This window comes from Phyllobates terribilis, unplaced genomic scaffold (genome assembly GCF_046119375.1).
Source record: "Phyllobates terribilis strain yellow unplaced genomic scaffold, ASM4611937v1 Scaffold_411__1_contigs__length_1673714, whole genome shotgun sequence".
In the NCBI taxonomy this organism is placed as follows: Eukaryota; Metazoa; Chordata; class Amphibia; order Anura; family Dendrobatidae; genus Phyllobates; species Phyllobates terribilis.
The window spans coordinates 691,518-718,493 of record NW_027363171.1 but is presented as its reverse complement, the minus strand read 5'-3'; the positions used below and the strand labels follow the sequence as shown (position 1 = coordinate 718,493).

General features: G+C 45.0%; 1 protein-coding gene across 2 annotated transcripts; it reads left to right on the top strand.

Moving 5' to 3' along the window:
* The first annotated feature begins 537 nt into the window (after positions 1-537).
* Positions 538-25,127, top strand: LOC141225680 (uncharacterized). 2 transcript variants are annotated; one of them, XM_073667088.1, is made up of 9 exons: positions 538-599; positions 17,298-17,394; positions 17,490-17,560; positions 18,167-18,307; positions 18,437-18,616; positions 18,700-18,823; positions 18,907-19,004; positions 19,203-19,293; positions 22,397-25,127. In XM_073667088.1, the coding sequence occupies exons 4-9, from the start codon at positions 18,230-18,232 to the stop codon at positions 23,332-23,334; spliced, it is 1,509 nt and encodes a 502-aa protein (XP_073523189.1). In that variant the 5' UTR covers positions 538-599; positions 17,298-17,394; positions 17,490-17,560; positions 18,167-18,229; the 3' UTR covers positions 23,335-25,127. The 2 variants fall into 2 exon arrangements, with proteins under 2 accessions (XP_073523189.1, XP_073523187.1); XM_073667086.1 differs by lacking the exon at positions 538-599 and adding an exon at positions 4,726-5,764.
* Positions 25,128-26,976: the final 1,849 nt, after the last annotated feature.

Below are 26,976 nucleotides of genomic sequence, written 5' to 3'. Positions count from 1 at the left end.
GCGGCTCCGCTCCGTACACCTCGGACACGCGCGGCTCCGCTCCGTACACCTCGGACACGCGCGGCTCCGCTCCGTACACCTCGGACACGCGCGGCTCCGCTCCGTACACCTCGGACACGCGCGGCTCCGCTCCGTACACCTCGGACACGCGCGGCTCCGCTCCGTACACCTCGGACACGCGCGGCTCCGCTCCGTACACCTCGGACACGCGCGGCTCCGCTCCGTACACCTCGGACACGCGCGGCTCCGCTCCGTACACCTCGGACACGCGCGGCTCCGCTCCGTACACCTCGGACACGCGCGGCTCCGCTCCGTACACCTCGTACACACGCGGCTCCGCTCCGTACACCTCGTACACACGCGGCTCTGCTCCGTACACCTCGTACACACGCGGCTCTGCTACATCCCCCCTGTAAACCCCTCCTGACCCCACACACAAACTTCAGCTCATCCAGCACCATGACAACCAGCACAGCAGAGTCCTGCATCCACTGAGGCCCCTGATCATGTGACCCCTGACTCCTCCCCTCCTGTGACCTCATCACAGCTCCTGTGCGCACAGAGCAGCCATATATGTGGTGGCGGCTCTGCAGGTGGAGGTATGTGGAGACCCCATTACTGGGCGCAGGGGGCATTAACCCCTTCAGCACGGAGACTCTTTTGGGGTCGTGTTGCCCCTTTATAAGAATCATAAGATTTTTGTTGTTTCCTGTAATAGATACATACGACCCAACTATGGAGACAGGGAGGGAGGAAACGTATTGTTCTCATAGTACAGGACCCCTTTACTGGCCCCACAGTGTAATGCCCCCATTATGCCCCTTATACAGTATGTATGATGCCCCCACACAGTGTAATGCCCCCATTATGCCCCTTATGCAGGATGTATGATGCCCCCACACAATGTAATGCCCCCATTATGCCCCTTATGCAGGATGTATGATGCCCCCCCACAGTGTAATGCCCCCATTATGCCCCTTATACAGTATGTGTGATGCCCCCACACAGTGTAATGCCCCCATTATGCCCCCACACAGTGTAATGCCCCCATTATGCCCCTTATGCAGGATGTATGATGCCCCCCACAGTGTAATGCCCCCATTATGCCCCTTATACAGTATGTGTGATGCCCCCACACAGTGTAATGCCCCATTATGCCCCTTATACAGTATGTATGATGCCCCCACACAGTGTAATGCCCCCATTATGCCCCCACACAGTGTAATGCCCCCATTATGCCCCTTATGCAGGATGTATGATGCCCCCACACAGTGTAATGCCCCCATTATGCCCCCACACAGTGTAATGCCCCCATTATGCCCCTTATGCAGGATGTATGATGCCCCCCACAGTGTAATGCCCCCATTATGCCCCTTATACAGTATGTGTGATGCCCCCACACAGTGTAATGCCCCATTATGCCCCTTATACAGTATGTATGATGCCCCCACACAGTGTAATGCCCCCATTATGCCCCCACACAGTGTAATGCCCCCATTATGCCCCTTATGCAGGATGTATGATGCCCCCCACAGTGTAATGCCCCCATTATGCCCCTTATACAGTATGTGTGATGCCCCCACACAGTGTAATGCCCCATTATGCCCCTTATACAGTATGTATGATGCGCCCCCCACAGTGTAATGCCCCCATTATGCCCCTTATGTAGGATTTATGATGCCCCCACACAGTGTAATGCCCCCATTATGCCCCTTATACAGTATGTATGATGCCCCCACACAGTGTAATGCCCCCATTATGCCCCTTATGCAGGATGTATGATGCCCCCCACACAGTGTAATGCCCCCATTATGCCCCTTATGCAGGATGTATGATGCCCCCCACAGTGTAATGCCCCCATTATGCCCCTTATACAGTATGTGTGATGCCCCCTCACAGTGTAATGCCCCAATATGCCCCTTATACAGTATGTATGATGCCCCCACACAGTGTAATGCCCCCATTATGCCCCTTATACAGTATGTGTGATGCCCCCACACAGTGTAATGCCCCATTATGCCCCTTATGCAGTATGTATGATGCCCCCACACAGTATTGTGCCCCTTATGCAGTATGTATGATGCCCCCACACAGTATTGTGCCCCTTATGCAGGATGTATGATGCCCCCATTATGCCCCTTATGCAGTATGTATGATGCCCCCACACAGTGTAATGCCCAGTTATGCCCCTTATGCAGGATGTATGATGCCCCTCACAGAGTAATGCCCCCATTATGTTCCCTGTGTAGTATGTATGATGCCCCCACACAGTGTAATGCCCCCATTATGCTCCCTGTGTAGTATGTATGATGCCCCCATTATGCCCCTTATGCAGGATGTATGATGCCCCACATAGTGTAATGCCCCATTATGCCCCTTATGCAGTATGTATGATGCCCCCACACAGTGTAATGCCCCTTATGCAGTATGTATGATTTCCCCACACAGTGTAATGCCCCATTATGCCCCTTATGCAGTATGTATGATGCCCCCCACACAGTGTAATGCCCCTTATGCAGTATGTATGATTTCCCCACACAGTGTAATGCCCCCATTATGCCCCTTATGCAGGATGTATGATGCTCCCACACAGTGTAATGCCCCCATTATGCCCCTTATGCAGGATGTATGATGCCCCCCACACAGTGTAATACCCCCATTATGCCCCTTATGCAGGATGTATGATGCTCCCACACAGTGTAATGCCCCCATTATGCCCCTTATGCAGGATGTATGATGCTCCCACACAGTGTAATGCCCCTTATGCAGGATGTATGATGCTCCCACACAGTGTAATGCCCCTTATGCAGTATGTATGATTTCCCCACACAGTGTAATGCCCCCATTATGTCCCTTATGCAGTATGTATGATGCCCCCCACACAGTGTAATGCTCCTTATGCAGTATGTATGATGCCCCCACACAGTGTAATGCCCCATTATGCCCCTTATGCAGTATGTATGATGCCCCCCACACAGTGTAATGCCCCTTATGCAGTATGTAAGATTTCCCCACACAGTGTAATGCCCCCATTATGCCCCTTATGCAGGATGTATGATGCTCCCACACAGTGTAATGCCCCCATTATGCCCCTTATGCAGGATGTATGATGCCCCCCACACAGTGTAATGCCCCCATTATGCCCCTTATGCAAGATGTATGATGCTCCCACACAGTGTAATGCCCCCATTATGCCCCTTATGCAGGATGTATGATGCTCCCACACAGTGTAATGCCCCTTATGCAGGATGTATGATGCTCCCACACAGTGTAATGCCCCCATTATGCCCCTTGTGAAGTATGTATGATACCCCCACACAGTGCAATGCCTCCATTATGCCCCTTATGCAGGATGTATGATGACCCCCACAGTATAATGTTCCCCCAGTACCACCTGATGTTCTGCAGTTGGAATAAGTCTTGAGGTTTTACAGTTGGAATAATCCCTCTGGAGTTGGTTTTCCCTTTGCCTGCTCCCCTACATGTAGACCCTCGAGCATGTAGGGGTGCAGCCCTTACTAGATATCGAGGCTTTGTACAGTAATATTCCGCATGAGGATGATATCAGAGGAGTAAGACGTTTCTTGAAATAGAGGTCAATAGAGTGTAGCAGACATAATGACTTCATGGAGGATCTTCTAAAATTCACTCTGGTCTTACTCATAACTTCTTTCTTTTTGACAGGAAGTACTTCCACCAGCTCAGGGGTACTGCGATGGGGAGCACCTGGGCTCTCTCATATGCTAACCTATTCCTGGGCTGGTGGGAGTAAACCACAATATTCAGGGATGATCATAAGTAATGACATCCATTTATTGGGGTATGGTACAAATATATTGACTACTTTTTTATCATCTGGTCGGGGACGAGTGAACAATCTTTTGAATGTGTCAGGGAACTCAACATCAATAGAGTGGGCCAGAGATTTACATCCGAGTTTAATTATTACCAGTTGCCTTTCCTGGATGTACTAATCAAGAAAGATTGGAATGGGACCCTAGGGACTCTCAACTACCATAAACCTATGAGCACTAATAAACTATTGAAGTGGGATAACCACCACCCCATCCCCATAAAAAGAGAAATACCCAAGGGCCAATTTTTATGGTTGAGAAGGTACTGCCATAATGTCACAGATTTTAATATGCAGGCAATAGACCTGAACACCAGATTCAGGGAAAAAGGGTACTCATGGTACATATTGGATTCCGCATCATCGTTTGCAGAAAAATGGGAGAGACAGACACTCCTCCATACCTAACCAAGAGACCAAGAAAAAGATGGGATAACACAAGTAAGAAAAACTTATGACAATCAGAGTGACCGTATCTTTAATACCCTCAGAAAACACTGGGATATACTTGTGGCTGAGCCGGACCTCAGGGTGCTGTGTGATCTACTCCCACAATAACTTTCAGAAAGGGTTAGTCAATTAGGGACCATTTAGTGCATAGTTTCTACAAAAAACCTACACCCAAGGGGACTTGGCTAGATAGAAGAATCTGCGGTTTCTTTAGATCTGGAGAATGGTGTACATGTAATTGGATGAGACCATGTAAATCTTTCTCAAGTTCCTCCACGAGAAAAAACTTTTTTCAGAGGGATTATTCCAACTATAAAATCTCAGGACTAGTGTATATATGGCCACATGCACCCGCCCCCTAGATTATGTAGGCAAGACCAAGAGGGAGTCTAGGGGGGTGGGGGGGGGGGGGCATTTGGGTGATGTACACCATGGTCGGGACACCCCATTAGTGAGACACATGAACAGTGTACATCGATGTGAAACCGGAGACATCTCCTTTTGTATAATTGAGGTGGTTATACCCAATGTGAGAGGAGGTGATCTCGATAGATGTATCCTCAAAAAGGAAAGTGAGTGGATTTTTAGACTGGATTCACGAGCCCCTAAGGGACTCAATGAGCAAATTTCCTATGCCTGTTTTGTATGAATACAGCCCTATTCCGGATTACATTTTTGGATTTTATACTCTACCCCATTACTACTCAGTCCCAGTGAATGAAGTTCACATATTGTTGTACTTCATCGAGATATCTGAGCTTCTATATCAGAATTATTTCTTATCAGTTATATCCTACATCTACTATTTCATAATTAACAAGTGTGGTGATGCTTGTGTATCTCTATGCAATAGGGGTCAAATTTGACCATTTAGGAATATACTGTGGGCCATCATCCCATATTTTATGTCGTGATAAAGTAGATCTACATGCCGGCGGGGAACGTGACAGGCGCGGCCGTGTGACGTGTTTCCGGTGCGTCGGAGACTCCACCGGAAGTGGGCGGAGCTTGCGCGCGCAACCCGGAAGTCGCGTGGGAGCATGAAGATGCCGGGAGTATAGGACGCGCGAGCTGCTGGCAGTGGCGGTTAGCCCACCGGGGGTGGGGGTGTGTGACCTCCTTCCTGAACCTCCAAAAAAAAAAACACACAGGTACCAGGTATGGCCAGTATAAAAGATACCTGGCATCATACGGAGGTGCTTCCCAGCCCATTGTTTTTTGCCTTGGTAAACATGGGAGATTCACAGGAGCAGCTATCACCTCAGCAAGAACAACTGCTGCAGGAGCAGCCCTCTGGGGAGCCCTCACAACTGGCGGTGCAACGACGTTCCCGGTCTGGGTCCAATCGTTCGGCTAGAAAGTTCATCGCAAAAAGCAGAAAAGAAGGTCCGGTTGTTCGGCGTGATTCTCCGCTGGTTAAGATGGATTCTTCTGCTTCTACGGTACCAAATATTCCATGGGGTAAGTGGAATCTTCGTGAAAGTTCTACTAATTCTTCCTCCTTCTTCTCAGTCTAGAACATTTCTTGCTCTGAAAGAAAGTTAATTTAAAACTAAACATAAGGAATGTGTCTTATGCTGCAGCCCGCTCCCTGATGCATATGTTAAGAACTTATGCCAGCCTTGTATTGACAAGGTAGTAACGGAAGAAACTCCGGGGTTTTCCTTGGGCCTAAAGTCTTTAATTAAAGAAGAAATAGGCAAGGCTCTGCAGGGGAAATCTGAGTCCAGTTATGTTCCTAGGGACCCTCAGCCGGGCTCAGATTCTGATGTTTCAGATGTTTCTTCTTCTTCTTTATCTTCCTCTGATGGCGAGTCGGATAGACAGTGTTTTCCTCTGCAAGAGGTTGATGCCTTGGTGAAAGCTGTCCGGACTACCATGAGCATTATGGACACGAGGCCAGAAAAATCTGTAGAGGATGTAATGTTTGGGGGATTAGGACAAAAGAAGAAAAGATGCTTCCCCGTGAATACGAGAGTCAAAGATCTCATAGACAGAGAGTGGCAAAAAAACAGACAGGAAGGGCAGCGTTCATCCCTCTTTTAAAAGGAGGTATCCATTTGATGATGCCGCATGTTCCTCTTGGTCAAAGGCACCAAGGTTGGATGTCGCCATCGCTAAGGCATCAAAGAAGTCTTCTCTCCCATTTGACGACATGGGAGCATTAAGAGACCCCCTGGACAGACGAGCCAATACCTTCCTGAAAGGTGCGTGGGAGACAGCTGCAGGAGCTCTGAAACCAGCAGTAGCAGCCACCTGCACATCGAGAGCCCTAATGGTTTGGCTAGAACAGTTAGACCAGGGGTCTCAAACTCGGCTGGGTATATGGGCCGCACATGGAAAAAATTTGAATTTGGGGGGTCGCATTCTTTGTTCAATGTGACATTTTTAGTGATACCATTTTTTTTTGTATACACCTTTTGAATATTTTTTCCGTGTTTATTTTTTTATAGCTTGGGTCATTATGGATGTGGCGATAATAAACGTGCACTTTTTTGTGTTTACTTTAGTTTACATATAAAACAGCATTTTTAGTGCCCAATATTTTTTCATGCTTTATTTTTATTTTTTTGATTTTTACAATTTTGTTTCCCCCAATTGGCCACATTCAGTAATATTGTCTTACAATTAGCATCATATAATAATAATGGCAAACATCTTGTAGTAATGTGCCCCATCCAGGTCCCCATCTTGTGGCTATGTGCCCCATCCAGGTCCCCATCCTGTGGCTATGTGCCCCATCCAGGTCCCCATCCTGTGGCTATGTGTCCCATCCAGGTCCCCATCCTGTGGCTATGTGTCCCATCCAGGTCCCCATCCTGTGGCTATGTGCCCCATCCAGGTCCCCATCCTGTGGCTATGTGCCCCATCCAGGTCCCCATCCTGTGGCTATGTGCCCCATCCAGGTCCCCATCCTGTGGCTATGTGCCCCATCCAGGTCCCCATCCTGTGGCTATGTGCCCCATCCAGGTCCCCATCCTGTGGCTATGTGCCCCATCCAGGTCCCCATCCTGTGGCTATGTGCCCCATCCAGGTCCCCATCTTGTGGCTATGTGCCCCCTGTTCTTCACACACATAAAATAGAAAAAAAAAAAGATGATTCTCACCTGTCCTCCGTTCCCTCGGCGGCCTTCCTGCAGATGTGGCCCGCAGGCACCACAGAGTCCGACCCCTTGACGATCCCGACCTGGTCCAGGAGGAGCCGCCGACAGCAGCGCTGCATTGCCGCACAGAGACTGTCTCCCAGCACTGCATTTCCTTTGCCAGCCGCCGGCCAATCAGAGGCCAGCAGCTGATAGCTGCGTATGGCAATGACGTCATACTCGCTGCGCCGACACGCAGATATCAGCTGCTGGCCTCTGATTGGCCAGCGGCTGGCATTGGAAATGCAGTGCTGGGAAACAGTCTCTGTGCGGCAATGCAGCGCTGCTGTCGGCGGCTCCTCCTGGACCTGGTCGGGATCATCAAGGGGTCTGTGCCTGCGGGCCGCATAAAGCAGCCTCAGGGGCCGCATGCGGCCCGCGGGCCCCGTGTTTGAGACCCCTGAGTTAGACAATCAGCTAAAGGAGGGTGTCTCTAGGAAGGAGATTATTTCTTCCCTTCCCCGAATCCAGGGTGCTGCTGCCTTTCTTGCTGATGCGTCTGCGGATTCGGTTAGATTGGCAGCTAAATCATCAGCTCTGTCAAATGCTGCTCGACGAGCCCTATGGATTAAATGCTGGCCTGGAGATATACAGACGAAGTCTAGACTTTGTGCAATCCCTTGCGAAGGAGAATATCTTTTCGGCCAGACCATGGACGAGCTGTTGGAAAAAGCCGGAGATCCTAAGAAGGGTTTTCCATCTGTACCTCTACCCGCTTTTAAGAAATCGTTTCGGAAAAAGAAATTTATCCGAAGGAGATTTTTCAAAGAACAAGAAAAATTCGAAGAAAGAGGTCGCAAAGGTAGAGGCCTGCTCTTTGGTTCTTCTTCCAAAAACGAACAGAAACCAGGGGAATCGCAATCGGCCCAGGTGGGAGGGAGATTGTCGTTATTCCTCCCAGCTTGGGAGCGAATTTCACATAGTAATTGGATTTTGAGCCTAATTAAATTTGGTCTTAAATTTCAATTTCAAGCTCTTCCTTACAGAAGATTCTTGATTGTTCCCTCTAGTTCCTCCCCAGAACGGCAGACTGCCCTCGTATCGGAAGTTCAAGTCCTAATAAGGAAAAATGTCCTGATTGAGGTTCCGGATTCAGAAGAGGGTCACGGATTCTACTCCCCGCTTTTCCTGGTCCCCAAACCAGATGGGTGTTTCAGGACAATCATAAATTTAAGATCTTTAAATAGCTTCCTTAAAATCGACACCTTTAAAATGGAATCCTTAAAAACGATAATAAAATTGCTTTTTCCCCACTGTTATATGGTAGTTCTCGATCTTAAAGATGCTTATTACCATGTTCCCATTCATAAGGACTATCAAAAGTATTTGAGGGTGGCTATTGAAATAGGTGGGGTGGTTAAACACTTTCAGTATACTGCACTTCCCTTTGGGTTAGCTATAGCCCCGCAAATTTTTACCAAACTAGTGGCAGAGGTTATGGCCCATATAAGAGAAAAAGACATCTTAATAATCCCTTACCTTGATGATTTCCTGATAGTGGGGAACTCCTTTGTTCAATGCGAGGCCCACCTTCAGGTAACTATTTCTGTCCTGGAAGGACTAGGTTGGTTTTTAAATCTGGAGAAATCTAGATTGACTCCATTAAAAGCTCAACAGTTTCTGGGGGTCATTTTAGATTCTGAAAGACAATTATGCTATTTATCAGAAGAAAAGATTGCAAAAATCCAGGGCTTGGTAAGATATTGTATAGATAAACCGTCTATGACACTCCGTAAGGCCATGTCATTAATAGGGACCTTGACCTCGAGTTTTTCCGCGGTGCGTTGGTCCCAACTTCACTCAAGGGCACTTCAATGGGACATATTATATAACGATTCGATCCTAGCTGGACATCTAGACCGGGAATTTACCTTGGCCCCTCGCTCCTTACCATCCCTTCATTGGTGGTTAGTACACACTAATCTTTCTAGGGGGGTCCCTTGGGAATGTAAGCCTACTGCAGTCTTGACTACGTATGCAAGTGCTACAGGTTGGGGAGCTCATTTTGAAGGTAACTTAGTTCAGGGGACCTGGTCAGAGAAGGAGGTGCAGTTTTCCTCAAATGTTAAGGAACTTTTGGCCATGGATTATGCGTTCAACAAGTTCCTTGTATATTTACAGGGCCAGGATGTCCGTATACTCTCGGACAATCAAGTCTCAGTAGCTTATATAAATCACCAAGGGGGAACCCGTTCAAGAGACTTAATGAAAATAGCGGACAGACTTCTTCAGAATGCAGAGGTTCATTGTCACTCCCTTTCTGCTGTTCATCTAAGAGGGAAAGAAAACGTTACAGCAGACTTTCTCAGTCGTACTTCCATAAAAAAGGAGAATGGTCCTTGAACCTTCAGATATTCTCCAGGATTGTGGCTTTGTGGGGTCTTCCAACAGTGGACTTATTTGCAACAAAATCCAATCGGAAGGTGACAACATTTTGTTCCCTAAACCCCAGGGAAAATCCCCTGGCAGTGTACGCCTTCATGATTCCCTGGGAATTCCCTTTGGCGTATGCATTTCCTCCCATGATCCTGCTTCCATCAGTCATAAGGAAGATCAGGGCAGACAAAGCCAGAATAATTCTCATATGCCCCTTTTGGCCCAAAAGACCGTGGATCCCTTGTCTCCGGAGAATGTCCATAACAGACCCCTGGGTTCTTCCGGAGATTCCGGGCCTTCTCACTCAGGGTCCAGTTTCCCATCCTCCAGCCTCAAATCTCCATTTAACGGCATGGAATTTGAAAGGGAGCTATTAACTAACAAAGGGTTTTCCTCAGATGTAGTGAATACTCTCCTATGTAGCAGGAAACCCGTTACTACCCGTATTTATGCTAGGACCTGGAGAAAGTTTCTGTCCTTTTCAAATATTAAACCAGAGGAGGGGCCCGCTATTGGGAAAATACTAGAGTTTCTGCAGCGGGGTTTAGAACAGGGCCTTACCACGAGTACATTGAAGGTACAAGTTTCGGCCTTGGGAGCTTTGTTTTCTTCCGATATAGCGGCTAACTATTGGGTAGCGCGATTTATAAAAGCTTCCTTTAGGTGTAGACCTATTATAAAAACTAAATCCTCTCCCTGGGATTTAAATCTAGTCCTAAATGCTTTAATTGACCCTCCCTTCGAGCCCCTGGATTTAGCCTCCAATAAGATTATTCTTCTCAAAACAGCCCTGTTAGTTGCCCTGACTTCAGCGAGGAGAGTAAGTGACATACAGGCTCTCTCTATATCTCCACCATTTACTCAAATTCTAGACGATAGAATTATATTAAAACCTGACCCAGCCTTTCTTCCAAAGGTAGTCTCTCGGTTCCATAGGACTCAGGAGATTAGTCTTCCAACCTTTTGTTTTCCCCCTAAAAATCAAAAAGAGGAGAAACTACACACTTTGGATGTTAGGAGGTGTGTGCTTAAATACCTGGAGGTTTCACACAGTTTTAGGAGAGAGAGTTCCCTATTCATATGCCATCAGGGGGCTAGGAAAGGTTATAAAGCCTCAAAATCTACAATTGCGAGATGGATTAGAGAGGCCATCGCCCTCGCCTACTCTTCAGGGTAGAAGGAAGTACCAGAAGGGTTGAGAGCTCATTCCACCAGAGCAGTAGCAACCTCCTGGGCGGAGAAGACAGGGGTTTCCATTGAAGACATATGTAAGGCTGCCACCTGGTCTCCTCCCTCCACCTTCTATAGGCATTATAGATTGGATTTGGGTGACTCTTCTGATCTCACCTTTGGGAGAAGGGTGCTTCAAGCTGTGGTCCTTCCCTAGTCTCCTTTCGTCTCTGTAATTCTCTCGTGGTGCTGTCATGGGAGTACGAATAAAGCCTTAGTTACTTACCGGTAACAGGATTTTTCGGAACCCATAACAGCACCCTTATATTCCCTCCCTACACTGGTGTTTTTTCGCACTCCCGTTGAATTAATTTCCTTTTTTGCACCCTCGGGGGAAGTTACTTAAAGTAATTGGCTTAAAATGAATTTGTTTGTTGTAATTAACCTTGGCGGTCCTCTCATGCTCTGTTAACTAAACTGAGGCGGGAGAGAGGTGCCGCCCTTTTTAACTTGTAGGTTTCCTGCCCTTGATGGGCGGATCCTCTCTCTCTCTCGTGGTGCGGTCATGGGCTCCGAAAAATCCCGTTACCAGTAAGTAACTAAGGCTTTTCAGTGTCCCATTACACTGATCTCCGAGAGAGGATTTTTCTATGGTGGTATGCAATCCAATACCATATGCGCTCCGGTGTGGAACGCATGCTTCCGGACATACTCATTAGAAGATGGGAGACTGTGATGCACTCCGGCATGGAACGCACATGTCCGGGCACATTTGAGCTTTCTGCCCGCCCGTCTCCGTTGTTTTGTGATGAATTATGGGGAATACTTGAGAATTTATTTTTGTTCTGTCTTTAGTTGATCCCTCTGGTGCATCAGATAAGTCCTCAGAGAATTATAATTAGAGGAACCCATGGACACATTAGGATTTGTGAAGCTGACCTCCGCTCTCCTCTATTTCCTTTGAATTTATTGTGTGACTTGTATTTCAGAACAGTAGCTCTTGGTTTGTTTAATTTCCATGTGTAAATTGAATTTGACTCGTAGTCTTTGATATTTCTTTCAAACTTAGTTTTTTTGATGTCTGAGATCCGTCCTCCAGACTTTGTAAATTCTTTTGCATATTTTGTTTGAGTTTTGTATCCAAAAAGGCTTCTACACTTGGCGGAAAACTTTCACCAAGTTATTTTCCAAGAAACAAATATCAAACGCAATGTGACTTGGTTATCCTTTTACAAATTTATCTTTATTAAGTTTTGAAAAGGAAATACAAATACAAACACTGGGTACTAGTTGTGCAACAAGTAGTAGGTCAAACATTACCACATAACCATAACAATAACCAGTATTTCCAAAATACTTGAAAATGAAATAAGTAAACACAATCCAAAGTAGAGTCGCTGGTAGAACATTGGTTCAATGTGTTTTAGGATATACCAGTGTGGTGACTCAGACTTAAACATTAAGTCATTACATATTCTTGTGGATTAACAAATAAGGGCTATAAAAGAAAACAGTAAAAACACAAATACACACAAAGACAGAGGGAAGTGGGGGAAGGGATGTATGGGTAAGAGGGTTAGGGTAACGTAAGAGAGGCTCCTGAAGTATAGACTTAGCTTTCCCCTATGAGGTCAAGATAATCAGCGGAAGATTTAAACTCCAGTAGAACCATGTTTTATAACATTTATCATGGGAGTTATTGATCATGGAGGGGAGTTCGTCCGTTAGCATAATCTCATTTATTTTGGAGAACCATAGTGAGATTGTCGGGATAGTGTTACTTTTCCATAGCAAGGGAATACATGCTCTAGCCGACGTGATCAAGTGTCTCAGTATCGAGTTTCTTATATGTTTTTAAAGGGATGTTGCTGTGATGGAGAAGGATGAAAGCTGGGTCAAGGTCTGAAATAAGATCACTGAATTTACTAATCACTAGTAGAACTTTTCCCCAGAAAGGAGAAAGGAGTTTACAGGCCCAGAAAATATGTAGTATGTCACCCTCCTCCTCCCCACATCTCCAACACATGGGACTAGCATCTGGGAATATAGAGTGTAGGCGAGTTGGGACCCTATACCACCGAGAAAGCAGTTTATAGCTGGCCTCCTAAAATAGCGAGCTGATTGATGATTTGTGTGTCAAGGTGAAGATTTGCTTCCACTGATCTCTCGTTAAGGTGCAACCCAGATCTCTCTCCCATTGAGATTGGAAGCATGTTTTAGACTAGTCCAGGGATTCAATCAGTAGGGAGTAGGAGAGTGACAAAGTATGTCTTAATGGGCTGGTATTTGGTGACTTGGTTATCCTATAAGGTTTTTTTTTTACATGTGGACATACATCCTGTAAAGCATGCAACTATGTTAATAAAACCGACACATTTGAAGAAAATCTAAGGGGACAGCAATTTGCAATACACAATTTCATCAGTTGTAGCACTATAGGGGTCATCTATTTAATAGAGGGTATAGAGAGTTAACTACAATATGTGGGATGGATGTCAGATCCGCTAAAAAAATGTATTCGAAGACATTTATCTGACGCAATCAATCCCACAGCATTAAACCCGTCTGTGGTTTCAACATGCTTTTCACAAAAACATAAAGGGGATATCAGATCCTTCAGATATTAGGAATAGAAAAGGCTTATAAACCATTAAGAGGTGGAGATATGAAAAGAAAAATCTTAAATAGAAAGTCATATTGGATATTTAATTTACAAACTAGAGCCCCACAGGGAATGAGCATCAGACAGGATTAATATTACAGTCAGGGCCGGCGTCAGCACCCGGGCAAATGCCGGGGCCCTGAGCAGGCAGAGGGGCCCACTGGCGGTCGCGCACCCCGCTGGGCTATGGGCGGAGGAGAGCGGTGTCAGTGCCCGCCCTTCCCCCCCGCTTGCTCAGGGCCCCGGCAGCCCGATACTTACCTCTCCCCGTGCCTCCGCAGATTCGCTGTCTTCCTGCTCTGCGCTCCCTGTGACGTCTCAGGTCAGAGGGCGCAGTGACGTCTTTTCACCGCGCCCTCCCCTGAGCCGTCACAGGGAGCGCTGAGCGGGAAGACCTCGACAACGCTGGAGTTCGGACCCGAGCAGCGGGCAGCAGGTAGCAGGTGAGGAGAAGGGAGGTGAGTATTTGATTTTTTTTTTTTAATGTATGGAGGCATGGGGCATTATAAAGAGAGCGGGGGACATCCTGCATGGGGCATTATAAAGAGAGCGGGGGACATCCTGCATGGGGCATTATAAAGAGGGGGGGGACATCCTGCATGGGGCATTATAAAGAGGGGGGGGGGCATCCTGCATGGGGCATTATAAAGAGGGGGGGGGCATCCTGCATGGGGCATTATAAAGAGGGGGGGGCATCCTGCATGGGGCATTATAAAGGGGGGGGGGCATCCTGCATGGGGCATTATAAAGAGGGGGGGGGGACATCCTGCATGGGGCATTATAAAGAGGGGGGGGGGACATCCTGCATGGGGCATTATAAAGAGGGGGGGGACATCCTGCATGGGGCATTATAAAGAGGGGGGGGGGCATCCTGCATGGGGCATTATAAAGAGGGGGGGGGGGACATCCTGCATGGGGCATTATAAAGAGGGGGGGGCATCCTGCATGGGGCATTATAAAGAGGGGGGGGGACATCCTGCATGGGGCATTATAAAGAGGGGGGGCATCCTGCATGGGGCATTATAAAGAGGGGGGGGGACATCCTGCATGGGGCATTATAAAGAGGAGGGGGGGGACATCCTGCATGGGGCATTATAAAGAGGAGGGGGGGGGACATCCTGCATGGGGCATTATAAAGAGGAGGGGGGGGACATCCTGCATGGGGCATTATAAAGAGGAGGGGGGGGACATCCTGCATGGAGCATTATAAAGGGGGGGGCAGACTGCATAGTGCATTATGTGGGGGGGAACAGCCTACATGGAGCATTATAAGGGGGGGCAGCCTGTATGGGGCATTTGGGGGGTAACAGTCTGCGGAGCATTAAAAGGGGGGGGGCCTGTATGGGGCATTATGTGGGGGGTAACAGCCTGCATGGAGCATTATAAGGGGGGGGGACAGCCTGCATGGGGCATTATAAAGAGGGGGGGGGGACATCCTGCATGGGGCATTATAAAGAGGGGGGGGGACATCCTGCATGGGGCATTATAAAGATGGGGGGACATCCTGCATGGGGCATTATAAAGAGGGGGGGAACATCCTGCATGGGGCATTATAAAGAGGGGGGGAACATCCTGCATGGGGCATTATAAAGAGGGGGGGGCATCCTGCATGGGGCATTATAAAGAGGGGGGGAACATCCTGCATGGGGCATTATAAAGAGGGGGGGCATCCTGCATGGGGCATTATAAAGAGGGGGGGACATCCTGCATGGGGCATTATAAAGAGGGGGGGGGACATCCTGCATGGGGCATTATAAGGTGGGGAACAGCCTGCATGGGGCATTATAAAGGGGGGGGGGGGGGCAGCCTGCATAGTGCATTATGTGGGGGGGAACAGCCTGCATGGAGCATTATAAGGGGGGGCAGCCTGTATGGGGCATTATGTGGGGGGTAACAGCCTGCATGGAGCATTAAAAGGGGGGGGGGCTGTATGGGGCATTATGTGGGGGGTAACAGCCTGCATGGAGCATTATAAGGGGGGGGGGGGACAGCCTGTATGGGGCATTATGTGGGGGGTAACAGCCTGCATGCAGCATTATATGGGGGCCAGTATCCTGTATGGAGCGTTATAAGGGGACCGGTATCCTGTATGGAGCGTTATAAGGGGACTGGTATCCTGTATGGAGCGTTATAAGGGGACCGGTATCCTGTATGGAGCGTTATATGGGGACCAGTATCCTGTATGGAGCGTTATATGGGGGCCATTATCCTGTATGGAGCGTTATATGGGGGCCAGTATTCTGTATGGAGCCTTATATGGGGGCCAATATTCCGTATGGAGCCTTATATGGAGGCCAGTATTCCTTATGGGGCCTTATATGGGGGCCAGTATTCCGTATGGAGCCTTATATGGGGGCCAATATTCCGTATGGAGCCTTATATGGGGGCTAGTATTCTGTGTGGAGCGATTCACCGGTTTCTGAGCTATTGTGGAATTTACAATAGATATCACTCATGTAATGTAAGAAGTGAAATCTTTGCATTGTAGTGTATATATATATATTTCTCCGCCGTATCTCTGCATCCTGAATCGTGGTATGTGTTAAAGGGGCCCACTGAGACTCTTTCGCCCGGGGCCCAGAAAAACCTGGAGCCGGCCCTGATTACAGTGCAATTAATTGTATTTGTCTTTGATTTCCAGTGATTTTATTGAATGTCTCATGCATGAGTTGTATTTGTGTATTATCTTTTACTTCCATACAATACAGGGTTAAATTGTCTGAGAAGTACTCAGTAATCAATGGACACCCAGGAAAAGGAAGGATATAAAAGTATCACAGAGACTCACATGTTGTAAATCAGGAATAAGCATTGGTTTGGTATGTGGGCACTTGGTGGTATGCCATCACAGCAGGTTTTATGAATCCACAATAAATGTGAGGTTTTAACAATATAGACAATGCTGGAGAATCCATCTCTCCTCCTTTCTCTACTTGAACCTTGAAATGTCCCTGACCAGGGCGGCTCCATGCTTTGATCTTCAGACAAGGTGCATTGAATAAACAGTGAGCTGACCTCCCTCTCCATTTTACCATTATATGCATGTTTTCCCTGTAGTGATGAATATTTATTTTTGCTAAAACTGTGATATTTTCACGTTAAAACTTTTTTTAAACTTTTTTTTATAAGCGTTTTTATACAACTCTCCTTAGTGCGATCATACAACACAGAAGCCTCTGATCGCTCAGGTGATGCACTGTACTACTGTAGTGCCGTGTATCATCACTGCCTGTCAGTGTAATAGTAACTGCCCCATACACATGAGATAAGTGTTGGCTGATCGGTCATTTGGTAGACGGCTATCTCTCCAGACTCACAAATATTCCAGCTTTCCTGTGGTTTGTATGACTGACTGGTACTGTCGGGAGGCCCCCAAATACATTATATAGTCAACCAAAACCCCCAAAATCAGTGCTTCCTTGCAACTTTAGTCTAATGTTTATCGGGCGTTAAAAGGTAACTTATTGGACGCTACCTCTGGCCCGACCTAATAGACTTTCGTACATTGCAGGCCCAGACACCATTATTAGGCATTTCAGTATTGTAGGAACTAGGCAGCCCCATACAATCAAGTACTTGGGGAGGAAGGGCATTCAGCCGAACTCTGTCACGCCTTCTTAGATGCCATGTTTGCTTTTTGCAGGACAGCGCGCACAGCACCAGGAACTAGCGGTGGACACCGCGTTCCTCTAAGCCACTACGTGCAGCACCGCTTTATAACCAGGTACTAGAGGTCACAGGTATGCTACGTCCAGCTCTATTCTGTGTATCTCTGCCTCCATAGTCCCTCTCAGCTGATAACTCTGAGTCTGCCACTCTCTGCTCCTTTCTGCAGACCCAAGCAACCAGTGTCACCATATCTCCACACTTTTGAATTCCTACCTTTGAACACCATCCAGCAGTCTAGTAGGTGTCACCTCTCTTCAATTTGTATATATACTTGCTCTATACTATGATGTTGTATCAGCATTAATGGAGTTTGACGAAATATTATACACTGTTTGACAGCATGTTTATTGTTCAGGTTAAACAAGAGATATTATCATGTTATTGTGCTATGATCCATTTGTATATGCTTTTTTATTTTATTATTTATTATTATTATATTTATTGTTTTGTTCTTTGTGCTATTTCCAATAGTTCTTGATGAAGGTCAGATCGACCGAAACGTTTACTTTTGTTTTTGGACTGCATTAAAAAAAAAAATTTCTATAAGAACCATTGAGTGCTGAGGTTATTCTCAATGTCAATTCCAGTGTCAGAAAATTAGACGAGAATTAGCGTTATGGAAGATGAGTCTATGAGAAACGTATTCAGCTGCAGTCTCCGAGGAAGAAACTGCTTGTTGTCTGTGGCCTAAAATATATAGGTTTTATTACTAGATGTAAAATAAAAAACTGAATACTGTGAAATAATAAATATCTTCATATGTTTCCCCTTATTATCTCCAGTAATTGTATTATTACACAGGATTTTTATGATATTACATCGGCTCATCTTCTTCTCATTCAGGTCTCTACAATATCGGATCCTCTCAGTGAAGATCTTCTACATAAGAGAATTTTCCCATCAAAGATGGATATGGACAGAGACAAGATGGTGGAGAGGATATTACACCTCACCCTAGAGATCCTCTTCCGGCTTACTGGAGAGGTGAGAGATTCTGATGACATCACATTACATCATTCTTATCTATGGGAATAACAGATGGACAGAACTGGAGAGGTGAGGACTCTGGAAATGTCTGGAGTGAGATTTATTAATGTGTCTCTCCATAACCAGGATTACACAGTAGTGAAGAAGACCTCTAGTGAGCGCTGTCAGGACCCTGTGTCTGAGGGATGGGGAAGACCTCTGTGCCCAAGCACGGGGCCTCCACCTCACCCCCTGATACATGAGGACATCAATGACCAGAAGATCCTAGAACTCGCCTACAAGATGATTGAGCTGCTGACTGGAGAGGTGACACTGCTGGGAATGCTGGGACATTATATAGTAACGCTATGAAGGGATCGGGGGGATGACGGTATCATTGTATGTGTCAGGTTCCTAGAAGGTGTCAGGATGTCGCTGTCTATTTTTCCATGGAGGAGTGGGAGTATTTAGAAGGACACAAAGATCTGTACAAGGACGTCATGATGGAGATTCCCCAGCCCCTCACATCACCAGGTAATAGACAGGACTAAATACACACGGCCTATAATTATCTGTATGTAAAGAATGAATTCAGTCCCTCTATGTGTTTCCTCCAGATCTATCCAGTAAGAGGACAACACCAGAGAGATGTCCCCGTCCTCTTCTTCCACAGGACTGTAAACAAGAAGATCCCAATGTTCCTCAGGATCATCAGGTAGATGGAGAGAAGGTGTCATGAGATCTCCCCTATGATGTGTAGACGGCTGTGAGGGTCTTGTGCTCAGTCCTGTTTTATCCACCTGTATTATATGTTTTATACTTGTGTAATGAGAATGGTGGAGATGGCAGGATTAGAGCTGATCATAGATGGGACTTCTCCATCTGTCTGTGACTTTTACAATATTTGTTTCAGGGTGAAGATCTGACCCATATTAATACTACAGAGACATATGTGAGGGGTGATGAGCAGTGTAAGAAGGAGATTCCTACATATGACTACCCAGGTGAGTAGTAACCACTAAATACAGAGAAGTCACAGATTCTTCTCAGTCACCGGCTGTGGCTGCTTTATCAGTGGTGGAGTCCGGTCATATCACAATCGTGTGATCACCATTTTACCTCTAGACCACAACATTCTCCTCCGTCCGAAAATGTTCAAATTACTTTGGGAAATTCTGAAAGCCCTTTTCTATAGAATTTACAACCTGGAGGATCCACCTACCCCCTGGGATTAGGAGACGCTGTCCGTTACCTGCCCAGATCTGTAAACTACAAAGCCAAATGACAGTGTACATAGAATGTGCTGACAAGTGAGAAAATCACTTGAAGAAAAATATTATGATGGGTCTGTAAGAGAAAGCGGAGGGTAATGATGCTGTTGGCTTCCTAGAACCCTGATATCTTATTGGATGAATCTACATTCTCTCCCTTCTCTCCCTTCTGTGCTGTTGAATGTCCTCATATGGTCCCTACAAGACCAGGTCCAGTCTTTCTGGCCAAACTTCACTTTTATGATCGACATTAAATGTGCAGTGAGGCCAAGTGTGAATTTCTGTACAATAACAGCAGAGTTTCCCTTTATCCTGACTTTTCAATTTATTTTAAAACCAACTAACTTCAAACAGGATTGTGATAAACTATACAGAAAACATTACACCTGTGCCATGATATATCTCTAAGCTGTGCGTGGCTGATGGCTGTAATATACATTTACTCCCGCCTGCAGGAGATGTGTTGGCTCGAGCCCTGGTTTCATGGATTCACTCCACGTCATAAATTACATTACGATTTCAATCCTAAGAAATTCAGATTACTGCACAATCTCTCCTGAAATGGGGGCACTAATACTTTCTCTACTCTTCTGGTCAGGACTTATAGTAGCTCCAATAGTCCACCATAAATGAGTGTGACTCCGGTTTAGTGTTGGATTTCTCCCTTCATAGATACGTTGTTGTTGGGGATTTTACATGTTTTTATATTCTTTCTTTTTTTTACAAGTTCACTCTCTATGATAGTTTGATTGTGGTGGGATCGGCCGGCCTCACTTATGTGACTCTGTAACTCCCTGGTAGTCTTTCAGAAAGATCTCCATTGCCTCTTCCAAATGCCTGAGATCTAAATTTAAGAGGCCTCATCTCTACATTATTATAAAAAGTTCACTTTAAATGTCTAATATTTCTTCTTGAAACTCATCTGACAGAAAATATTGTCCCTTACGATAGTTTAGATTGCCAAGAGCCACCGAACCCCATACTCTAATTACCCCAGAGAGGTTTCACCACTAGTTACTCATTTTTCTCTGATGGAGACTGTTGAGTTTGTTCATTTCAGTAGATGTTTTATTGTGTATAGTCACAGTTTTTGACTTCAGTGATCCTCTGATTTAACCCCTTCCTGCAGCCAGTTTTCTGTTCCTAATCAGGGCCATTTTTCAAATCTGACGTGTGTCACTTTATATGATGATATCTCTGGAATTCTTCACAAAGGATAATAGGAAACAAATGGACCTTACAAATTATTTTCCAACTTCTCTTGAATCTGACAATGCCCTATATACGGTTGTACACTACTGTCTGGGCACATGGGAGGTTAAGAAGGGAAGAAGCGCCATTTAGCTATTAGGAATGCAGATTTTGCTGGAATAGTTTCCAGACACAATGTATTGGGGGCGCTGTTTATGGTCATTTGAAAGTTCAAAAGATGGCCACCACGAACAGGCTTGTCTTATCTACCCCGTTTACAGATTTCACAAATTACTTTGCTCATGACCGTTTAACCCCTCTACATGGATCTGGACTAACACAGAGATCCCTAGGCTTGGGCCATGGTGTTACCTGCTGTTCTGTGGAGTGAGATGGGAAGAAGAATAGTCGGGTAGCCGGGTCAGAACCAAGAGGATAGAGAAAATACAAAATCAGAAGACACAAAAGTAGTCAGTAAACGGGCTGAGGTCACAACAGAAACAAATACTCAAGCCAGGAGCTGAGCACAGAGGACTGAACCAGAGGAGAACAAGGCTGTATCTGGCAGCTTCCAGCAATATGCTTCCAGCTTTAGTAGGGTGCGGTGCTCTCCAATTGGATGAAGCAGAGAGCAGATTACTCCAGCTGGACAGCACATGCACCCATACTTCCAGACTGGATGGTACTACAGGTACCAGCAACCCTAATCTTAGTGGCTGTGCAGAGCCTGTGCCTCGCAGAGCTTCTGGTTCTGACGTCTCTTCCATCACCAGCGCTGCCTGCAGAATGAATAAGGTGGCTCCTGGTGTCAAAAGCGGACATCACACAAGTCGAAGCAGGAGGAGAAGTAGACGTCCCAGACGAGATGGTACACACCTTTTGCAGAAGCCCTAATATAACAAAATGGTAGAAAACCAGATCAGTAGAAATCCCCATAAAGTGACTCCATTTTGGAAATTATAACCCTCAGTGAATTAATCTATAGGAGTAGTGACTATTTTGACTCCACAGGCACTTTCCGGATATTAGCACGCAGTGGATGTTGGAGAGTGAAAATTGCAAATATGCTATTTTATTACCCAACACATAGTGCTCAGATTGTGCTCCAGTAGTCACACACCTTAAATTAAATGGGTTCTTTTCATTATAGTAATGCCAAATACATGGATGCTACATGTGATTTAGGCACATAACCAACTACAAAGCTCAGAAGTGAGGGGGAGATCTGACTTTGGGAGAGCAGATATTGCTGGATTGGTTTATGGAAGCCATGTTGCTTTTCAAGAGCCTTTGAGACACTAATAATGTGGAAACCTCTGTTATTCCATTGACATGTGATGGACCTGAGTGGGGACTTGTTTTTTGTGAGATAAGTAGAAGTTTTTATTGGTATTATTTCACCTACATAACATCATTTAGTGGCTTTTTATTCCATATTTGGGAGGCAGAATGAACAAACAGTTGAACACCACGCTCTACTGCTCCATTCTATGAGGTTTTCTATTAGACAGTCATTGTCCTGGTGAATAAGTGATTTTTTTTATATAACTTGCCTTTTTTATGGACAGTTTAAGTAGAAATGTTCAAAAATATAAAATTCAAGGATTTTTTATTAAAAAATAATAATTGGTTTTATTCTTGGCAGATGACTGTACCAGGAGATCAGAGGGACAGCTGACATCTTCAATTTTCAAATCAGATAATTTTCAGATCCAACAGGATACAATTGAAGTGAATGCCATTACTCCAGATATACCATCATCCCTTCACAGCAAAGATCTGTCATCTGATCCTTTGTTACAGGCCCTGTCTTCTGATTCATTACAGACTAAGGAAAATCAAAGTCACAAAACAAGCATTAAAAAACGATCTGCTCCTCATGCAAAGAAGCCATTTTCACATTCAGAATATAGAAATAGTTTTCCTCCCAAAAAGTCTTTTCTTAAACCTCAAAAAATTCACACAGCGAAGAATAGATTTTCTTGTTCCAAGTGTGGGAGGTGTATTAATCAGAAATCAGATCTTGTTACGCACCAGAGAACTCACACAGGAGAGAAGCCATTTTCCTGTTCAGAATGTGGGAAACGTTTTACAGAGAAATCATATCTTATCGCACATGAGAGAACTCACACAGGAGAGAAGCCATTTTCCTGTTCAGAATGTGGAAAATGTTTTACAGTGAAATCAACTCTTCGCAAACATCAGAGAACTCACACAGGGGAGAAGGCATTTTCCTGTTCAGAATGTGGGAAATGTTTTACAGAGAAATCAAATCTTATCAGACATCATAGAACTCACACAGGGGAGAAGCCATTTTCATGTTCAGAATGTGGGAAATCTTTTGCAAAGAAATCAAATCTTATCAAACATCAGAGAACTCACACAGGGGAGAAGCCTTTTTCATGCTCAGATTGTGGAAAATATTTTGGACACAAATCATATCTTTATAAACATCAGAGAACTCACACAGGGGAGAAGCCTTTTTCATGTCCAGAATGTGGGAAATGTTTTAACCAGAAAGCGCATCTTGATAACCACCAGAGAATCCACACATGGGAGAATGCCGCAACTACACCCAACTAGTCTCTGTAGAGATTAGAAAGGCCCTAGCTGCACAACTAAAAACTCCACCACACACTCAACTAACTAATAAGCCGTTGAGGAGTTTCTCATACGTCCTGAGGAACCAGAGGAGAGGCTGCAACACACTATCAACAAGGGAAAAGGAAAGTATGAAGGAAAATACAAAAACTCTTGAGTGAGAAACAAAAACACATTCATATAGGGCAAAGAAGGCAAGCTAAGGAGAACCACAAAAAAAGGCAACAAGTATAATCTCCCAGAAAACTAACATTGTTAGAATGAAAAGGTACTGGGGGGTAAAGCAAACTGACCGGGAGAATAGTTTCACCTTTGTGGTGAAACTTATAAAATTCATTCTCACCAACTGGAAAATGTAAACCTGTCCGTTTATAATGACCACGGACAAGATAAAGGTCCCTAACTCACATCAGGACCACAAGATCCCAGGTACTTTCAGCTGCATCACAACTAATGTAGTGTACTTAATTATATGTACCAAATGTCCAACTGGGGGTCTGTATGTAGGGGAGACAGGGCAAAAACTTAGAACAAGGATGAATTCTCATCGCCACACAATAAAAGAATAGCTCTTCTTGTGGCCAAACCTTTTTACGGCCACAACTGCTTCTCCCTCTCCCATGCTGATAGTTCTGCTTCAAGTCACTTGTCTTATCTATTGCATTATTCCTGTGCCCTGTTTTGTATTAATATGTGACTATTCAGATTTTGTGTTATACTATACAAAACCTACAAAAGACAAAAAATATATCACATACCCTACCATCATTATATATAAATGTAATGCAAAGTTGCATATTAAATATAGGGTACTAAGTGAACTATTTTTGATCAAAAAAAGTATACAAGCCGTCCCACCAGCGACAAGGTGACCCTAATTGGGACGGTCCTACACTGTCTATATTAAAAACCTTACTGTATATCAAAGTTGAAGTGATGCATATTAAAGGGTAGACAAATAGAACCGGGTCCCAATATCAGACCACATAAGCCCATGGTAAGCTACATATATACTGACCAGCTCAACAAGGGGGATGCCACACCCCTAATTTGCACAGAATGCAAACAAGACAAAAAAACAAGCAATCTTCACATTGCTTGGTTTTTTGTTTTGTGTTATACTATGTCTGATGAAGAGACCTGAGTAGTCTCGAAAGCTTACTGACTAATGGCTAACTGAAAAGATTGTATCAACCACTGAGGACTTTCAGATTTTTATATTTTTCTCCAAACAGCAATTTTAAGATCTCTCCACAGGTGTTCAATGGGATTTAGATCTGGATTCATTGCTGGTCATAACTGTCCAGGACTTTGTTTCCATCCATTTTCTGGGTGCTTCTTTAAATATGTTTGGGGTCATTGTCATGCTGGAAGATCCATGACCTAGCAAGCAAACCCAGCTTTCTGACTCTAGGCACTCTATTGTGCTCCAAAATCCTTTGCTAATCTTCAGATTTCATGATGCCTTGCACACAGTTAAGGTACCTGACCAGAGGCAGCAAAACAACCCCAAAACATTTTTGAAGTTCCACCATATTTGACTGTATGTGTTGTAAATTTATTGATTATGTTGCGCACCTTGGACAGAAGAACATCCGGATCTCTAAAGATGGACTTATAACCTTGAAATTATTGATATTTTTCAACAATTTTGGTTTTCAAGTCCTCAGACTCATGCAAAGATTGAATCAACTTATCCCTTTTTTATCTGTTTTTAGTTGTGATTTTCATATTGCCCACACCTGTTACTTGCCACAATTGCGTTTGAACAAGCTTCACTTGCTTGAAACAAAGTTGTTTACCCACAATTTTGGCAAGGTGTCAACAATTTTGTCCGACCCATTTTGTGTGAAATTGTTCAATTTACCTTTTTTTCTCTGTTTTCTTGTGTTGTTCCAATACATGCAAAGGAAATAAACGTGAATAACAAAACGTGTAATGGCAATAATTTTCTGGGAGAATTACTTCATTTTCTGGAACAATTTCAAGGGAGCCAACACTTTTGACTTGTTTTTGTTGCCTTTTTAATTTGTTGCAGCATATCATCCTCTACATGTTCAGCTATATTAGGAGGCTTGTAGCAAAGTCCAATTAGCAGCTTTCCATTATTGCCATTTCCATGTACATTACCCATACAGATTGTACATCAGGGATGTAAAGCTCAAAACATGCAAAGGGCCAAAATGAAAAACTTGGACAAAGTCATGGACCAACCAGTATACAGTATAATGGGCCCCACATAGTCCTCCATACAGAATAATGGGCCCCACATAGTCCTCCATACAGTATGATTGGCCTCGCATAACTTTCCATCCAGTATAATGGGCCCCACATAGCTTTCCATCCAGTATAATGGGCCCCACAAAGTCCTCCATGCAGAATAATGGCCTCACATAGGTGTGGTGGTTCTGGTGTCGTGGGTCAAATATAATCAAAAGTTGGGCATGTGTGCAGTACATTGTCGAAGCTGCCCCCCATGTCGTCATTGTGCTTGAGGTCTTAAATTGGTTTTAACGAAAATACCCACCCCTTTACCTATTTTTCTTTCCTATCTGTTTCAATGTAGTGTAACCCTCTGTGTTTGTCACCCAGTCAATGCTTTCATCCATCCAGGTTTCTGTAATGCCCACCACGTCGTAATCTGTGGCTGACCTAAGAGTCTCTGATTCATTCATTTTGTTTTCAAGACTTCTTGCATTTGCCTGCAGACATTTAATACTATTAGCACATTTATTACGGCTACTCGCCTCCTTACTTTCCTTGAATGTCTCACTCTCTCTGTCTACTCTATCCCCTTATTTGCATATCAACCCTCCCTTTCTCCAGATCCTAGTTTGAAAGCTCCTCCATCCATCTGACCATTTTTTCCCCCAGCACATCTGCATTCTCCCCATTGAGGTGCAGCCTGTCCCTATCGTAACACCTGTAGCCGACAGAGAAGTCAGCGCAGTTCTCCATGAACCTAAACCCTTTCTTCCTGACAATTATCTCCTTAAGTTTCTGCTGACTTTCTAGTGACGTAGTGGAATCAGCAGTATTTCTGAAAACACCACCTGTACTTCAGCTTCTCTCCTAATTCCCTGTAATAATTTTTAAAGACCTTTCACCTCTCTCTAACTTTGTCATTGGTACCAACGTGTACCATGACTGCTGGGTTTTCCCCAGCCCCACCCAATAATCTGTCTATCTGATCGCATGAAGATCCCCGTTAGGGGCACACAAAATGTGTGTGTTCTCGTCTTAGTTGTCTGCCACCAAATTGTATATAGGATCTATACGGTCGGAGAAATCACAAATTAACACTGAGTAGTGTCTCAAATAGGCTTTTTGTAGGAAAAATCAGGAACTTTTCCACACATTACCTCATTGCCTTATCTCATAATTATGGCTGACATCTGTCGCTAATGGGTCATTATTTTAATATGTAAACAATAGTGTTGAGCATTCCGATACTGTAATATCGGGTATCGGCCGATATTCGCGGTATCGGAATTCCGATACTTAATTCCGATACTTTTACAATATCGGATACCGGAATCGGAAGTTCCCATAATGCCTGCGCTCTGCAGTGTCTGTGAAGGATGACAAGTTGGATGGCAGCGCGATCCAGCCTGTCATCAGAAT